General features: G+C 49.6%; 1 protein-coding gene and 1 long non-coding RNA gene across 2 annotated transcripts in view; both read right to left on the reverse strand.

Moving 5' to 3' along the window:
- The window catches only part of LOC310769970, a 166838-nt gene that overhangs the window by 25051 nt on the left and 123528 nt on the right, over window positions 1–18259 (reverse strand). The window lies entirely within an intron of this gene.
- Window positions 3153–18222, reverse strand: LOC310769771 (N-acetylglucosamine-6-sulfatase-like). Its single transcript, XM_083629498.1, has 13 exons — window positions 18049–18222; window positions 15329–15388; window positions 14555–14758; window positions 14340–14405; window positions 13678–13776; window positions 12051–12215; window positions 11466–11548; window positions 10343–10461; window positions 8611–8714; window positions 7450–7551; window positions 6222–6332; window positions 4338–4445; window positions 3153–3390 (listed from the first exon to the last, which is right to left on the reverse strand). The coding sequence occupies exons 1-13, from the start codon at window positions 18205–18207 to the stop codon at window positions 3247–3249; spliced, it is 1524 nt and encodes a 507-aa protein (XP_083485624.1). The 5' UTR covers window positions 18208–18222; the 3' UTR covers window positions 3153–3246.

An 18259-nucleotide genomic window follows, 5' to 3' on the forward strand; every position in this document is an offset into this window, starting at 1 on the left:
CATTTGGGGGCGCCAAATTGTGGCCTTGCTCAGGGTGCCCACTACCAAAGAGCCCCAAGGTCCACTCCAAGTGGGATCTTCCCAGGCTTACCCGAGATGTTGAGGATTGAAGTAAGGAGACTCTACCACTGAACCAACCTTTAAAAATAATGTTTGAATCAGCCTTCTGTACTAATTTATGCTTATTTAAATGTTATTTCCCAATTACTCTTCAGGACTAGAATTTTAAAAAAAGTTAATTAGCATGTTAAGAGTAAATTTGAAACACGCCCATCATTAGAATGATAAATATAAGGGCAGAGGTGTGCAACGGGTTTAAAATACATATATTTAAAAATAGGATTACAGTGCTCTTTCATTTTAGTGCAATTGCACAAATTTTACATTTTCAACAACCATTTTTGTGTGCTAATGAAAGTGTTGATTTAAAAAAATGTGTGTGTGTTATAACGGCACCAACCAGGAAAGTATTTGTGATGGTATGGCAAGTGGCTATAGATGGACCATCCTGATCTGTCACATGTCAAAGCCAAGACAAGAGGAGTCGCAGCACTGAGTCACTCACAACTGAGAGAAGCTGCCTGCTCTGCTAGCCTTTCCACGCAAGCAGGAGAAATGGAAGCAGAATGGGGAAAACACAGGGCAACAACTTGATGAAAACGTGAGTGAATGAAGAAACATGAAATGCCCCTATAGAAATTTGTATCACTGCTTTTAAATATATCATGTGATATTGTAATGTGGCACATTGTTGTGTATTGCTTTTAGGACTCTGAAAGCTACTTTGAGTACCTATTTGTAGAACAGAGGGCCATAAATGCTATCAATCAACCCATAATTACACATCCATATGCACCAGGCAAAAACATTTCTTTTTTTAAAAAATATTTTTATTAAACAATTTCAACCTAACAAATTATCTGACCATATAATCATTTCTCTTCTGCCAGGACTTTGGCTTTTAATGATCTATGGCCTATTTTAGTAGATGGGATGCTTTAATTCTGCCTTTTAAAAATACATTTGAAAGATTTTTCTGTTTTGTTTTATAGTTTTAACATAAATGCTATTTAATCATTGTTGTAAATTGCTTTGCAATACTTTTGGTTAAAAAAAGGGCAACTCATAAATTTCATCCATAATGATGATTTCAGTTCTTTCAGGCACATTTTTTGCTTCCAGCTCTGTGCAATGATGGCACACCAGAAATGAGATATGGGGAGACTCAGGCTCAGGGACCAGACCTCTCTCATCTGACCCTCAGGGCTCATTCGAGAACACGCTTCTCCCTAGCGCTGCTTCTTGCTCTCCCGGAGTGTTTCCGCCCGCCTGGAATGTGTCCTTGGACCCTGATCCGTACTTCTGCTGAGGTGGGGGGGGGGCGTTAGAGAGACTGCGCATGGAGCCTGTACAGAGGTAACATTTCTATTCCTTGCTCTGGCCTCTTTGTGCCTCGGGCCCAGCCCACCACCGTGGACATGTGGCCCTGGAAGATGGTCCAGAAGGAAATGTCCTTCTCAGGCAGAAGCTGGTTCCCCACCCCTGCTACAAGACAGAATGATTTTCAGGCTTTGGGTTTCTTAATGCTTTTGCAGTCCTAACTATGGGTGGGATACAAAATCAAAGGAAGAAATCCGTTTGTTAACAGTTTTCAGGTATAGCCCTCCATGAAGCACAGAGGTAAATGCCCCAAGCTGCGCCGCAATTTGGCTTGGAAAAAGTTCTCTCTTGGCTCCAAGAAAGGCTTTCCTCCCAAGCCTAAAACCTGCTTGTGGAAGAACAGGGCAAGGGGCTAGTGGGAGGCCCCAGAGACTGGCTCTCTAACCCTGCTTTGGTAGATGGGTCCAGCTGGCTAAGCCCAGTCCATGGGCATGCATTGGGGCCCAATAAAAACCTTTCATTTGCACTCCAAGGTCTCAGGATCTGGCTTGCAAATGCACACCATTGCCAGAGGCTACCAAGGTGGGCGGGAGTCAAGGTCTTCTAGGATTAGAAATATGACAGTGATGGGGAGATAAGGAAGTCCTTAAAGAGTGAGCAAAATTCCCCAACCCTTGGAGAGAACATCCCTCCTGCCCCAAATTCTGCCTCCTTCCCTTAGTGTCAGGTATGTTGGTTATGAAACATGCAAATAGGGCTGAGATGTGGTTTGGGATTGGTGTAAAGCTGATGATGCAACAATGGCACCGATACCCCCCCTTACGGAAGGGGATGGGGTTCCAGCCCAGGATGAATGTTACAGGTTCCCCAAACACTGTTGGGTACATGGCTCTCTTCTCAGAAGTCAGTCAGTACTCGCAGCTGACACCGTGGGTTTTTTAAACCAGCACAACCGCGGGAAATGACATTTACTGTAGGAAAGCAGGTCTTTGTGTGGCTCTTGAGGTCCGGCTCCTGTCTCTCCACATATAGAGCAGCAGCCATCACAGTCCATGCAAAGTCCAGATCAGTTTTTCTAACAAACAAGTCCTTTATTCCATTCTATTTCTTTTCACAGCACTTAAGGCAGAGAGGCACAGGCGAGACAACACAGCAACTGCCTGAGCTGCTGCAGGAGTTGATCAGAATCGGAACTTCTCAAAGCGGAGGAGTTACAAGGCACATGACAGTCACAAAAGGACAGGCAGCACCTCCAGCTCTCTGGGAGGAAAAGAAGGCGCTGCAGGGCAGAATCTGCAATACTGATTCGTGATTAAAGGCGGGATCCCATACACCCCCAACAAGGCCGGGGAGAGGAGGGGAAGCAATCTTTCACCAGCTGGCCATGGGGAACCCCTGAGAGTGGGGCTGCTGGTCAGCAACTGACAGCCTAGGTATCAGCCCTGCCCCCCCAGTTGCCAAGTCTGGTGGCAAAGGCAAGGTGTAGGTGAGCAGCAAGAGGCAGGATGGGATATTGGAGCATTTTGATGGGGAAATCTGGCACAGGCACTTTTACTCCCCATCCCTCTCTCCCTCTCTTCTGCCAACCACACCCTCCAGGAAAGGATCCAGAAAGGGAAAAATCAGCATCAACTTTGGCGTAAGAGCAGAGAAAAGAGGGGAGGCCAGTAAATGGAGAGAGAGAGAGAGAGAGAGAGAGAGAGAGAGAGAGAGAGAAAGAAAGAAAGAAAAAGAAAGAAAGAAAGGAAGGAAGGAAGGAAGGAAGGAAGGAAGGAAGGAAGGAAGGAAGGAAGGAAGGAGAGACCCAGAATGGGCTCCGTGTTCCCCTCGCCACAGACCCACAGCAAGAGCTGTGCTGCTGCTCCCTCAGGAGCGGCAGGTGACCCCAGAGCAGGCCTGCAGCTTGATCAGCCTCTGATTCATCTGCTCCAGCTGTGAAGGGTCCACAGTTTTCACCACGTTGAAGAGCTGGTGTGGGTCTGAAGTCAGGTTATAGACTTCTACAAAATTCTGCAAGAGAAAAGACAGGGAGAAAGAGAGTTCCCCCCCAAGGGGAGGGGCAGAAGTCACAATTTGCTAAAGGAAAGAAGACAAAATCCTCAACAACTTCTACTACTACACTGTAGTATATGTGGGGCTGCCCTTGAGGACAGTTCAGAAGCTGCAACTGCTGCAATAGATCAGCATCCAGCCAGCAGGACACCTACTATTCCTGTCCTAAAAGACCTGCACTGGTTGCCAGTTTGCTTCTGATCCAAATTTAAGCTGGTTATGTTAATGTAGAAAGCCTTAAATGACCTGGGTTCGAAATACCTGAAGAAGTGCCTTGTCCCGTACAGACCAGCCTGAATGTTATGATCAGCAGAGGAGGCCCTGCCGGTGGTGATGGCAGGTGCTATCAGAAGTGACTCTCCAGTTACGGAACTTCCTCCCTTCAGAAGTACATCTGGCACCGGTGTTGGACTCTTTGCGTCCCTTAGGGGGGAGACAACTCTTCTCCCAGGCTTTGGGGAGCTATTTTAGATCAGCTTGTTCCCCTTGCCACTTCTGCACAGTAATGATTGTTGAGTTTCAATTGTGGTTTTAAGCGGTGCTTTAATTGTATTTCATATGTTCTACTGAATGTATGCACCCCACCCTGGGAACTTGTTATGAACGGCTGGAAACAAATTAAATTCAACAGAATATTTTAAACCTAAGCCTGACCCAGGCCAAGAGTGAGGGCTAGCTGGTCCTGGGCACACCCTTCTGTGATTAAACGTGCATCCCAGAATATGCACCAGACTCCTCTGCTATGGCTCCTCAGTGAATGACGTCTGCATGAAGAGGCTGGGAAGTTCTGAAAACGGTTGCTGTGTGGCAGCATCCCTTGGAGGCCACTGCTGACCATCAACAGGGAAAGGGTGTGGCCCTCGCTCTGGGCCTCGGTCAGGACAGGAGGGGCAGACGGTGCTCACCTGGGCATCCGCAAACTCACAGTACTGCAGGTTGATGGGGCTTAGCGTGCGCACACAGGCATACGTGTTGTTGAAGGCATCCTCGCACACACAGTCAGGGAAGCATTGCTGCCAAAGGGAGAGAGGGGGAGAGAGGCTTTATTCAAATCTGCAACATTCCCTCCAACAACAAACTCAGCCGACGAGTGCCCACAGGGCCCCTGAGGAACACGAGGGAGACAAGGGTGGCAGAAATATCCAGAAGCATCCTGATACCAAGGGAGACCACTGGTCCATCTGCTTCAGGACTGTCTACATGGACTGGGAGCAGCTCTCCAAGAGGCCAGGGATCAAACTTGGGGCCTTTTATCCACACAGCAGAAGTTCCTATCACTGAGCTATGCCCCTTGCCCACTTTTTTGTGGGGAGGGGGCCTGAGAAGGTAGCCTGCCCTTTTCCAAACAGGCCTAATGAGGGCTGAGTGTGCTCAGTGGCCGTGCTGAGCATTCCATAGGAGGAGGGGATGGAATGGAGTCTCCTGAAGAGGGCATGGCTGGCTGAAGCATGCTGTACTGCAACACTGTGCAGGTCCCTGGGTTTCCAAAGAACATAACTTCCAGCCCTTCCCCCATCTCTTTCAACCCTTTGAAAGCAGGTTTGGAGGCACTTCTGCTCCAGATTCGTGGGGGTGTCTCCAACCCACTGAAATCAATGGACATGCCTAATTTAGGGCCACTAATTTCAAAGGGTCTAATCTGAGCACAACCCCAATGTGATGGGCAAAAGGCATAATTCCAACCTGTGCTAAGCAAGTGGAAACTCTAAGTGGGAGATGAGGTGGGAGCTGGGAACGTGGACTGCAAGATAAGAGCAGGAATGAGGAGAAGAGCGTTGGCTTCCCTCAGTGCCTTGGGCAGGGGGACTGAGGCTGAAGCAGACTTTATGTAAACTAAGGTGAGCAAATCCCCTTTGCATAGGCAAATTTCAAGCCCAGCAAGCCTCAGGGCAAAACTTCCTACTGCAGAGGCCAAAGCCTGCACACCCTTTAGCACCACCTCCGGGGGAGCGGCAGAGCAGGACCTGTTTCTCTGCTGCACAAGGCACCCCTCTCTTGAAGAGTAAAGCTAGGCAGAGCTCAATTGTTACATTTTTTATCCTGCCCTTCCTCCATCTAAAACCAACCCTGTGGGAGAGTGGCTAGTTTAAGGTCACCTGGTGAGTGCCAGGGCAGACTGGGGATTTGAACCCGGGTCTAGTCCAACACTCTAAATCTGGGGTGGAGAACAGAAAGCAATAACTAAAAGAGAGAGAGAGAACAAAAAAAAAAAACCACCCCAGACAATTTCTGCCTCCACAAAAAACCTTATTTCTTCCTGTATACATAAAAACATAAGACTGTCATCACGCTGCCACCTGCAGCATGACAAGCTGCAAGCAGGCAGGTGAATGAGGAAGTAGAGCATGCGGCAAGCAAGGGGAAGGGGAGAGGTGCTGTGCAAACATGTCTACTTGGAAGTAGGCTCTCCTGCTCTGTTAAATCCCACCTCCTTTAAAAGGAGGTGGGGCAAGCTGTGGAGGAGGTGTAAAGGGAGGGGGCCTGGTCAGGAGGAAAGGAGAATGGGGAAGCAGGGCAAGAAGGGGGGCAGCGCCTTGTTTTTTAAAAAACTGTAATCATTGGGGGCACCAAGGGGAACCACACTGAGTACCCCATGGTCAAATCAAGTAAATTTTTGGGGTGAAATCCTCCCCTCCAGACACAATCAGCAGATTTATGCCACTTTGCATCCTGTGTATAATTTCTAGGCAGTCTGCAGGATCCAGTTTCTCTAGTAGCAGAAGATTTGGACATTTGTAAGAAATGCAGAGTGCTCTAGGCATCTCTGTGCCTCCAGAGCAAGCACTCACCGACACGCCTGGCCCCAAGGCAGGGCAGTGGGGGTCGCGGTGAGTGTGGCCTTCACCAGTGTATTCCACCAGGAAATCCGACCGCCACCTGCTCTTGTGTGTCTCATTCACCTGGAGCCAAGGAAACACATTTCAGAAAGCATCACCCGCTGTGACAAATAAAAATAAAAACTCTCAAGACCGCATCCCTGACAGGCTCTCTGGGTTTTCTGGCCCAGTCTAGACATCCAGAGCAAATGCCCTGAAATGGCAGCCTGTCCCCTCTACTGTTGCATGTCAAGAATACAGCCACAGGTGAAGGTGTGCTCTGGAGCAGGGATAGGGTACCTGTGACCTTCCAGTTGTAGGGACTCCCACTCTCATCATCCCCAGACAGCAGGGTCAAGGGACAATGGGAGCTGATGGGAGTTGTAGTCCAGCAACAGCTGAAGGGCCGCCACTCCCCATTCCAGCTCTAGAGTTTGCGTGGGAGCTCCAAGGGGTCTGCAGAAGCCCCACAGCAGCAGCAGGAAGGACAGACAAAGGCACAAGCCAGCTAAGGGAGCAGCAGCCAGGGGCCCACCAGCAGCAATCTAGTCCCACTTCCAAAGTGTCATGCATACCACAAATCTTAAAGCACAGTTCGTTGTTTCTGCCATATGCTTCAAAATGCACTTCCTACGCTGCATCTATTGCTCATGGACATCAAATGCATATGACAGCCCACACTTCCCCCTCAGAGCCCAGAATCCCTTTCAAACAGGGCTGCTTCTATGCAGATGTGCAGGCTTCACCTAGGCCAACCTGGGGTCCTCTGGGGATTTCGAACTCCAACTCTCATCAGCCCCAGCTGGGACATATTGCAGATATCCACCCTCAACATGCAGCTGTCAGGGAAGAGGCCAGGGAAGTCTCAGGAGCAGGACCGGTAGACGGGTCCCACAGCTCCTTGTACACAACAAGACTCTCAAGGCAAGCAAAGGGAGCTTGAGAGTCTTTTGCTTCCAATGATGCACAGAAACTGAAGATGTGAAGTTATCACAATGTACATCATTGTACATAGCAGAGTTTCCTTCAGGACTTACATGACAAGAGTTCTGAGCAAAGGATCCTTTGGCAGAAAGAATACCGTGTAAGGTTTGAAAGTTTGAAAATTTGCTTGTCTACAGGACTCCAGAGAACTCCTTTATTCAACACACACACACAAAATTCCCCCATTTATTCTAGAAGGTTCTGGGCAAATTATTACCAACAGAGGCAAGAAAGACTGTCCGTCCATGGAGGTCTGAGATGCATCGATACCTGCAATATCTAGGAAGGTGGGTCCCAGATCGATGTTGAGGACAGGTTCCTGAGAGGAAGACAATATGGGACAGAGTTACAGAAGCCATCCAGCTATCCAGTTCAAGGCAATTATTTCTTCGTAGTAGCCTACGAATGCCAAGAAACTAAAAAGTGCCCTTTTGGAAGGTTCAGCCCACCATCTCATTTCAAAATGACACCCAACTTTATTCAGACAAAAACCACATTGTTGGCTTCAGGAACTATCATGTAAAATTTGGTTAAGAGGTTTCCAAATGCATAGCAACAGACAGTTTCCCAAAACATATAGTAGTTGAAAGAAGAAGACACAGAGATAGACACAAGAATCAAAACCTCCTGACTGCACAGTATGTGACAAGGCCACTTGGAATTATACGCTGGACATTTATTGTAAAATGGGAGACATGCCTGTGCATTCACCAGAATGATTCATTTTATGATTCATTTGTTTTTGTTGTTACAATTTGAAAAATAAAAAGATGTTAAAAATCAAACTATTGACAGTAGAAAAGTAGTATGTCAGGAAGGAAGGTTCTAACTCAGCTTTTTTCTGGAAATGTTAGAATTCTACATGTTTCGAAGTGAGTTCACTGACTATAGTTCCCAACTCCACAAAATGTCCACAGGGACGGAGATTCAGGCTTTGAGTGCAATGACCATCCAGCAAATAGGCCTGGCTGAAAAATTAGGGGGCTCCTTTACTCTCACCCAGGAAGCTGCCTTCTACCAGCTCAGGCCCTCGGCCCATACAGTTCAGCATTGCTTTTTACGCTGCCTGGCAGAAGCTTTCCCGGACCTCAGGAGGGGTCTTCTCCCAGCCCTACCGTGGGAAGCCAGGGATCTAACTTGAGACATTTGCATACAAGGCAGATGCTCTGAGCTTATGAAGATATGGCTTTGCCACAGCCTAATAGTGAGGGTCCCTAGAGGCTTCGGGCAGAAATCTTTCCCCTTCAGCAACCTGAGATCTTTTTAACTGGAGATAGTCAGAGCAGAACCTGGGATTTTCTGCAAGGAAAGCAGCATTTGAGTTAGGACTCCTTCAGCTCAAACACTTGAGTCGGGGGAAAGAAAGAAAGACACCCACCAGGTGAGTCTGATTTGGCTTGACGCCTGGACCTCGCACCAGCAGCGGCACCCGGATGTCAAACTCATAAAGCTGCCTCTTGTCAATGGGCAGTGAAAACTGACCTGGGGAGGCAAAAACAAGTCCTGACTGGAGTTCCCCCCCAGAAAAAGCAGGACCTATTTATTTATTTCTTACATTTGCACCCCACATTTCCTTCAAGAAGCTCAAGTGCTTCACCCTGTGAGGCAGGCTAGGCTGAGAGAGTACGACCGTCCCAAGGTCACTGGCTAAGTGAGGATTTGAACCCAGGTCTCCACATTCCTAGTCCAACACTTTTAATCAGCTTTTGACAACCTGCTTTGGACTGCAACTCCCATCAGCCCCAGCCATCAGGAGGGCACCAGGCTGGCCAAGACCAGTCTTAGCCATTAGCCCCCCATGAGCTCTCAGTGGGGGTGGCACTCGGGGCACAAACCCCCATTGGGAATGAAACACGCTCCCCTCTGACTGCTCATTCAGCCCCAGAGGTCAAGGGTCCGTTCTTGCTGCCATCAGGGCTCTGGCCCCCTCAGGGCCTTTGAGGCGCCCCTCATGAAATCACCCTTCCCTGCATTTACAGTTTCCTTTTTCTAAGTAAACCACTAAACATTTACAGAGATATGAAGAAAAAGGTGTGAATATCAATGTACATGAATGTTAGAATGCAAGCAGTTAACCTCACTAGGATCATGTGGCATAATTTTTAATGTAAACCACAGAGTGGGGGTGGGGAATTGACTACTTTTTTTAAAAAAATCATTGGATGTCAGCCCAAGAGTTAAGTGCATAGCCGGTGGTGAGAAACTAGACCTCAGTCTTAGTTTTTTGCCATTTCTCATGGACAACAGCCCCTTGGTTTCCACCCCCAGCACAAAAGGAGTTCTGGTTAGAAGCCTACACAAGAGGCGGAAAGCAGATGCTGCTGGACTACAACTCCCATGATTCCTAGCCCTTGGCCACACGGACTGGAACTGGTTGAAGCAGCAGCTCACAACATCATTATTTTAATTTATTACCCTCCCTTCACCCTCAGGCCCTAGGGAGAGGTACATGATCTCAAATACATTATAAGAAGCTTAAAACAGCTGACAATCACGAAATTAGGGTGGGTCCTTCCCCGAGGGCAAGGTAAAGAGGTTTGCTTTAGGCATTTTCCAAAGACCGTAGCTAAGTTGCCAGGCCCAGCTCTGCGAGGAGGAGGAGGAGGAAGCACAGAGCCTTAGGGCTGCCTGGGAACTCTCTCTCCCAGGCCTCCCTCGCCCAGCTGCTGAGGGTGGTGGAATGGCCAAGAGGGCGCCACCCCCTGCTGATCTTAGTATTCCAGATGTTCTTCAAGGAAGGAGGCTGTCTTTTCAGATACCTGGAGTCAAAGTTTAGGGCTTTAAACATTAATGTGAGCACCTTGAATTGGGCCCACGAACAAAGCGCCAGCCAATGCAGCTGTTTTAGAAACAGGGGTTACATGAGTTCTAAAAGCAACTCCAGTCAGCAATCTGGCCACTGCATTTTGGACCAAGGAAAGTTTCCAAGTTGTCTTCAAGGGCAGCTCCACGGACAGCCCATTGCCATCATCCATCCTGTTGGCAACCCTGGCGTGATTCATCCCTACACATTCCACCAGTTTGCCACTGAAAGAGACATTGGAGCTATTCCCCCACCACCCCACAGGTCCCCCCCAAAGGTTCTGTGGCAAAAGCAGGCCTCAACTCACCTGTGTGGTAACCATGATCTGAAGTATAGAACACGTATGTGCTGTCCAACAGGTGAAGGGACTTCAATTTTTCAAAAATCTTCTCCACCATGTCATCCACAGACAACAGAGTCTGCCACCTGCAAGAATATGAGGACATACTATATATTGCAGAGGTAGCAATGTGGTACCCTCCAGATGTTGGGGACTACGACTTCCATCAGCCTCAGCCAGAAACAGGATGATGGGAGTTGTAGTTCAACAACATTTTGGTGCAACAGATCAAGCTATCGCAATAAACTGCATTATTGAAGCAGCAGGGAAGCCACTCAGTGTATGAGGGAAGAGTCTGTGCCTCTACTGTTGACCCTGCACAAACAGGCAATCTTCAAAGAGTCCTGCTGGGTCAGACCAAGGTCCATAGTCCAATGTTCACTTTCCAACAGCAGCTAGGCAGATACTTCTGGAAAGTTTGCAGCCAGGGTCCTGAAAGGGACTGTCCTGTTCTGGTTCCATGAAGATGCCCAGAAAGGAGGTCCAAGTGGGCAGGCCTTAAAGGGCCAACCCTGTCTGAAGGAGGACCCTTCTCCTGGGCTCCATGCCTCCCGCTTAGTGCACTTCCTGAACCGATTTGGGAGGCACTCAGTTGATCAGGCCCAGGGGAAGGGGGCCTGGGAGGGCGTTGGCTCTAGTTCAATGGGTCCTGGAGCTGTGGGGCGTGCGTCAGGGGCCTCCTGCCTGCCAGATGGAGTTCAGCAACATCCAGAGGCCCACACATTTCCCTTTCCTGAAGACTCAATACTACAGTTAGGCAACGTGGAATTGTGCCCATTACTCTTTGACCAGGTACTTCTCACTTCACAGCTTCACTATACATCACATCTCACATCACATCTACACCAGCAGTGGCTGGTGGGAGTTGTAGTCCAAAGCATCTGAAGGATGTCAGGTTGAGGGAAGATGCACAACACCTGAGTCTCACTGCCTCTCAGACGTCTGTCTCCGTCAGGGTCTCCCAGTGACTTTGGATAAAAGCCCCCACAAATGTCTCTCCCCCCCCGCCCATGGCCTCACTCCTTTCAAGCTTCTACAGAGAAGTGGTTTCCCCCAGCTCCTACGAGTGGCATTTTGGACCCTTTCTTACCGTTCCCTGTAGACGTTGTCCAGGAACTCAATGGATGTGTTTGACATGGGAGTCTTTGCTTGCCTTATCAACCAGTGCTTGTCCTATAAAGGGAAGAAGATTGTGGAGGCTTTATCAACAGAATCCAGATGGCAAATATTTGGAGAAAAGACTTGGACCTGATGACACCATCACCCTTGTGCTCTTCCCCCTCCCCCGTGTATTTAACACTTGCCATTTTAAAATTCTGATTTACTTCTTAAAAAACAAAATACAGTAAGAAATGCAGATAAGTGCCACAATTCTTTGATTATTATTGTCCTTGCAGTTCTCTGGGACCACGGAATGAAAGCTCCTGCTTCCTCGCTTGTCCTCTGCTGTGTACTGATTATGACTCCAGCAGTGGCAGCAACTTGCCACTTAAGAAGGCATCTTCCAAGGCAGAAGAGCCTGGCAAGATGCCCACCATTAGATCCTGGTGTTCCTGTTGAAGTGACCTCCCTGTTCCCAGCTGCCACCTGAGAAGCATCTTGCCCTGAGAGAAGCAGAGAGAGCTGCCCATGAGCCCCTCAAGCCCGCTGCCCACATCAAGGCCTTTGAACTCACCTTTCCGTGGACGTTGAAGCTTCCATTGCGTGGCGCTTTGATGCTGCTGTATGCAGACTTGTAGTGGGGGGTGGCCGTCCAGGGGGCGTGTGCAGCAGGTGGAGCCAGAACCATGAGAAAAGGAGGGTGGGAAAGCTTCTCCAGGAATTGGAGGCTCCGGTTGGTCTGCAGCAGGGAAGGGGTGGGGAAGGACAGAGAAAGAGACGAATGGCTCAAGCCGTGGTGCCATGGGAGGGAATCCTAGGGAGGCATGGAAGGGGTAAAATACAGCTGTACCTTGGTTTTCAAACAGCTTAGTTCTTAAACATTTTGGCTCCCGAATGCCGCAAACCCGGAAGTGAGTGTTCCAGTTTGTGAACTATTTTTGGAAGCCGAACATCCTGCAGCCAATCAGAAGCTGCGCTTTGCTTCCCAAATGTTTAGGAAGTAAAACGGACTTTTGGAACAGATTCCGTTTGACTTCCAAGTACGACTGTACCTTGCTCCACAGGTTAAGGGTTTTGAAAGAGAAATAGAGAGCGTATTTCCCATGTCTTTCCTCTGAAGTCCCATTTTCACAGATGTGGAAACTGTGGCCCTCCAGATGTTGTGCGGACTCCAGCTGCCATCAGCTCAGCCAGCACAGTCCGTGGCCAACAAGATCCACCCTGTCCTAAGGATTTTGATGGAGTTAACTTTCAAAGTAAGCATGGGATTCTAAAGTGCCACTTTCTCGTGCAGTCATAGACAATCTTTCTCTCTCTATCGTGCTGAGTTTCCAGGCGCTGGTAGACGGGTGTGTTTTCCTGACTTGTAACCAACAGCAGGAAAACTGTTTTGCTTGTCCTGCAAAAGTGCACATGAAAGCACTCTACCCACTTCACTGAATCAGGCTGGGGAAACGCTTTCCAAGAGATGCCTGCCTTCCTCCCTGGGCAATCTTCGGGGGAACCACATGCCTGTGGGGGGCAGGGCCAGAGGCAAAAAGTGGTGGGCAATGAATATAAATTTTATCCGCCAGCTAGTTTCTACACAAACCCCTCTCCGCCCCCCATCCAGGCAAATGAGAGTCATGATCTAAGCACCCGTTCTAGCCAGGCAAAAACAGCCAAGGAGGATGTGAAGGAAGGCTGGGCCAGAGAGGCCTAGAAGGGTGCCTTTGGCCCCTCGCAGCCTGAGGCTGCCCATCGCTGCTCTAGGCCTCAGTGCCCCACCTATTACAGACGTCAACTGAGTCACTGACTTGGGTGTCTGGCTGCTGCAACAGAGAAGCAGAGGCAGAGCTGGAGGCCTCTTGTTTGCTTGGAAAAGCTCTTCTCCTGAAAGCCAAGAGTGGAGAAGTGGGAGAAAAAGAGGCAGGCAGGGAGGGCTACAGATCCTTCCCACGAAGGGAGAGTTTCTGGAGGAAAGAGATGAACGTCAGACTTGGCAGGCCGTCTTCCAGCTTCAATGTTCTCTTTCTCACTTTAGTTCTTTCCTTGACGGACATAAATGAGCCAATGCAATACGACTGTTTTTTAGACTAATTGATGACACAAAAAAAAGCATTCTAACTGTTGAATGGGGCTGCCCTTCCAGTGGTCTAGCTACTTGATCGCAGGGGGATCTGAGAAGCCAGAAACGAAGGTGACATGGAGGGACAACTCACAATGATGTCTGTGAGATAGTCTTCTTCATAGTGCTCCCCGTGCTTCTCCTCGTGTCCATTGGCTGAAAGAGTGTAGTTATAGTACTTGGAATTCCCCACCTATGGAAAGAGGCACAAAGTGATGATGAATTGAGTCACCAAAGAGCCAGCTCTGGAAACTGTTCTGAACACCAGGATCTTGGCACTGGGCCACGCCACAATTAGGAGGTACAGTATTACAGATGGAAGCCAGCCTAGGCAGTAGACTGTGTCCTTTTAATTAAAATGCATCTCTGGGTTATTTGTGGGGCAAAGGAATGTGTTCTTTTTTCCCCTTCAAAATATAGTCCAGCCCTCCCACAAGGTCTGAGGGACAGTGGACCGGCCCCCTGCTGAAAAAGTTTGCTGACCCCTGGACTAGATGATTCTCAGGGTCTCTTCCAACTCTATGGTTGTATGAGATACCTCTGAGATCTACAAGAATGTAGATTCAGCAGCTTATTGTCTCTCAGCAAAGGCCACCTGGCAAACTTCAGTTCTGAGCAGAGGTCAGATCTGGATCCTGCACATCGAAGTCCAGCACTCTGCCCCATGGATCTCACTGGGTCACCTAGCCTGCTGTGAACTTAGGAGAGGGAGAGAGAGAGAGAGGGAGGGAGGGAGAGAGAAGGGCACCTACTCACCAGACCTAACCAGTAGCTCCAGCCTGGTGGCATATATTGAATGCCTCCTGCTTTGGGGTCCCCATACTGTAATAGAGGAGAGTCGCCAAGTCAGATGCAAAAGGCATGCACACGGCTTTTAAAGGCAAGGAGAGGTGATGCGGATGCCCAGAGAACACCCATCATTTGCGTATAATATTTAGGCATCGGTGGCATTTGTCTGCAGAGGACTTTACCTGGTTGAGATATTTGCCAGCATAGAAGGTCTGGTAGCCTTGCCTCTGTAGGTAAACCGGGAAGGTGAATGGCTCCTGAAACTTCTGCCAGGCTGGGCTGCTGCAGTTGCCCTCCAAGGAATTGTTCCTCACCAGGTGGTTGTGAGGGTATCTGCCGGTCAGGATGCTGCTGCGGCTCGGACAGCACAGAGGAGTGACTGCAAACTGGAGGGCGACATGTCCATTCAGGAGGTCAGCCTCTGCCCTACAAATTAGCATCCCTCCCTCCCCAATCTGGGTACTGTCCCAAGCATCTCCCCAAACTCAGCAGCGGCACCACCAGCATCCAAGCAGGGGTCGTTTGCAGCCGCTCTGTACCAAGAAAGGCTTAATATTAATATTAATAATTTATTTCTCGTGCCCCACCCATGTGGCTGGGTTGCCCCAAGCATGCCTTCAGGTCTACAGGGCCAAGGCTATTTAAAGGTCAGCATCAGCACTTTGAACTGTGCTCGGAAATGTACTGGGAGTCAATCTTTCAGGACTGGTGTTATGTGGTTCCAGCAGCTGTTCCCAGTTTGCAGTCTAGCAGCTGGGGTGTTTTAGCTTAGGAAAAAACCTGAAGTGGACACAAGCTAGCAGTTTATATATAATAAAAAGACAGCATGGAGAGGGGAGAAAGAGGAAACCACCCCCTCTCTGCTTTAGGGCTGTTTCCTATTCCCAATGCATCTAGGATTACAATTAGTTTAAACTTCCCAGAGCAATTCTCAGTGGCACTGTCCAGATACTTACTGCGTTGGCAAAAGTGGCACCTAACTGACCGATCAGGGATGTTGTCTTCTTCATGGGGGTCTGAAAGATAGAACAAAACAGTCACATCTGGGCCACAGGCCTGAAGATAAGCCTGCGAACACACAGCTGATCACCTAACCAACAAACTCTCATGTTCCTCATCGTTGCCGCTGCTCATGCTGGCTGCAAGGGACAGGAGTTGGACTCAAACAAAAGGCTACAGGTTCCCCCAAACCCTGATACAGAAGATGGTTGGGATGAGGGCAGAATGGCCTTCTCCTTTCCACGTTCTGCAGCCTTTCAGGAACACCTGCCACAAAATGTTCATATGAGTGTTTGGGGGTAATTTTCTTTTTCTGCAATTTAATCTTCAAAGCAACCCTTTGAGTCTGGCTCAATATACACATCCACTCCCCAAAATACCTTTGCACCTCATCAATAAAGGCAAAATGGCATGCTTTGTCCATTGTAGCACAATGGTAGCCTAAAATACAGGTCTTGAACCAAGAGGTCAAGACCTCCGCCATTTTCAACATTTTTTATTTTAAGAGAAGAGAGTAAGAGCGAGTGAAAGAAAATGAGCCAGATGGAGATATGTCATAAACGTGCCTTCCCTTACATCAGCCTTCACCAACCTGGCGCCCTCCAGATGTTGTTGGGCTGCAACTCCCATCAGCTCCAGACCCCACAGGTCTCCTTTGTGAACCACCTCTCAGGGTAAGCAACATGTTATGTTAGCTACACAGGTGTTATCACAGCACCTGTCCTCGTATCCGTGTTCAAGCTTTCCGAGGGGACTGGCCTGAGCGTTGCTGTGGGGAATGCTGCCTGGCCTCCGCCTTCAAACATGAAGGGAAACTGTGCAAGAAGTTAGTGGCAACCTGAGGTTTGCAAGATGGATACTTATTTCCTGCTCTAAATCCATGGAAATATTTGTCACACACAAAAGCCATCAGACATATTACATTTGTTACACCATTTGTGTAATTCATTTTAGGGAGAACTATAAACTGAAGTCCCGAAGGGGGTGTCAGAAAGAACCACCTCTGGAAGGAAGCTCCGCTTTTAAGCGTCCAAGGGTCCCATTGCATCGCTTCCTGCCGTCAAGTGGGCAGCACGTTGCGTGGGCTTGTTTCTGCATCTCCAAGATGCATGTGGGAGAAGAAGCCAGAATGTACGATGGGAAGCAACAATTCTGGCTAGGGAACCTCCACAGAGAAATGATACCTGAGGCTGTGGCAGCCCTTTTGGGACCAGTTCTGATAAGCATGGCACACGGCGATGGTCACTTGTTCTACACTTCAGCCCCAGGTAAATGTTACAATGTGTGGTGGTTTCAGATTTTCCCTTGCTCAGACTCCACACTACTTGAAGACAAGGCAAACTGAACCCTGCTCTCATTCCAGCAACCAAACATGATCTGGAAGCATAGAGAACCACCGGCATTCGCGTGGGACTTTGTCACATGACTGGCTTCCTGCATGTCACCAGACAGGACGATGGTGCTCTCCAAGGCCAGGACCAGCAAGGCGCAGTTTCTGGAGTCAGTTAACAAAGTACATAGGAAAGGGCCTTATCTTGACGCAGAGCAGTGGTCTTCCCGGTTCTCACACAAAGCGCCTGCCTCTCTGCCCTGCCTGGAGATGCCAGAACATCCACCCACAGCAGTGACCAGAGGAGGAACGACCGCAAGGAGAAGAGACGTCGTGGTGCATCTGCCCCAGCACAACCGGGCGCCCGCATCTGCCCCAGATGCAACAAGACATGTCCCTCCCACACCAGTCCCTGCAGCCCCAGCAGCAGCTGCCGCTCTCCAACGGTCTGACTCCCCCCCTCCCCCGTCCTCTGGATGCCCATATGTGGAGCCATACGAGGGGCGCCATCTTGCTCCTTCCTTCAGGTAGCAAAGGGCAAGCCCCTGTTTGGAACCCCAGTCTCACAATTCCCTGCTTCTCCACCAGGTAGTACCACCGAGGGTTGCTGTCACAAGGAAAGACGCTGGAAGGGCTGCTGCGCAAGTCTGTCCCTCTCAGCAAACAGGACCCTTGGATCCGGACCCTTTTGTCCTTACAGACCAACAAGAAGGAAGGCTGTGTGGAAATCCTGTGCTGCCACTTGGGCGTAAACTCAGCTCAGAGGAACTTACTTCGAAGTAAAGCATGCACAGGGATGGCAGTCCAATGTACATCCGGATGCAACAAAGCCCCCCTGAAATAAATGGGGCCTGCTCTATACATGGGTTTGCAGCCAAATAGCCCTGGCTGGCTTAGACTTTGGCAAAGTTATTGATCCCTTCACAGCAGAACAGTAAAAAACCCCACCTACCTACCTTTAGACGAGAAAGCCTTTATACTATCGGGTATATACATTCCTTTAATGTATACCGATTTGTGGCTCAGGTGTGCTTTGAGGCCTCAGAGAATCATGCAGCTGTAAGGGACCCGAGGGTCATCTAGTCCAACCCCCCCACCCCGCAATGCAGGAATCCTGCCCTCCACTGTCCCTGGGTGGGCTCGAACCAGCACCCTTCTGGTTAACAGCCAGGCACCCCGATCCACTGAAGCCACCTTGCCGTACCCGCACTCTGCTCCTGCAGGGTGTTATTTCTGCTAGGCGCCCCCCCCCCCCCGCTGAGCAGCCCGGAGCCACACGTGCATTTGGGATCCCGGCTGCCATTGCTGTGCTTGGGAGTAAGGCGGAGAGGCGGACCCGGCACTTACCATGCCCCCCATCTCTCGGTCCTGGTCATCGGTCAGGATGAGCAGGATGTTGTCCTTGGCTCCCCCCCTCCCCGCTCCGGCCGCTGCTTCCTCCGCGGCCAGGAGAAGCCAGGCCGCCAGCAGGGCGCCCAGGGCCCCCCGCTGCCAGAAGCGCCCCATGGCAAGCCTGCCCGGCTGCGCGTCGCTTTCAGTTCCCGGAGCGGGCGGGGCG

Source organism: Podarcis filfolensis (genome assembly GCF_964270895.1).
Source record: "Podarcis filfolensis genome assembly, chromosome: 8".
In the NCBI taxonomy this organism is placed as follows: domain Eukaryota; kingdom Metazoa; phylum Chordata; class Lepidosauria; order Squamata; family Lacertidae; genus Podarcis; species Podarcis filfolensis.

Bases quoted from the DNA above. Each gene is read 5' to 3' on its own strand.
- LOC310769771 (XM_083629498.1), bottom strand. From the start codon at position 18,207: ATGGGGCGCTTCTGGCAGCGGGGGGCCCTGGGCGCCCTGCTGGCGGCC. The intron at 11,549-12,050 runs GTGAGTTCAAAG...TTCCCTTTATAG, and splicing joins GCTTCAACGTCCACGGAAAG to GACAAGCACTGGTTGATAAG. The intron at 8,715-10,342 runs GTGAGTTGAGGC...TTGCCTCCCCAG, and splicing joins AGATCATGGTTACCACACAG to GTCAGTTTTCACTGCCCATT.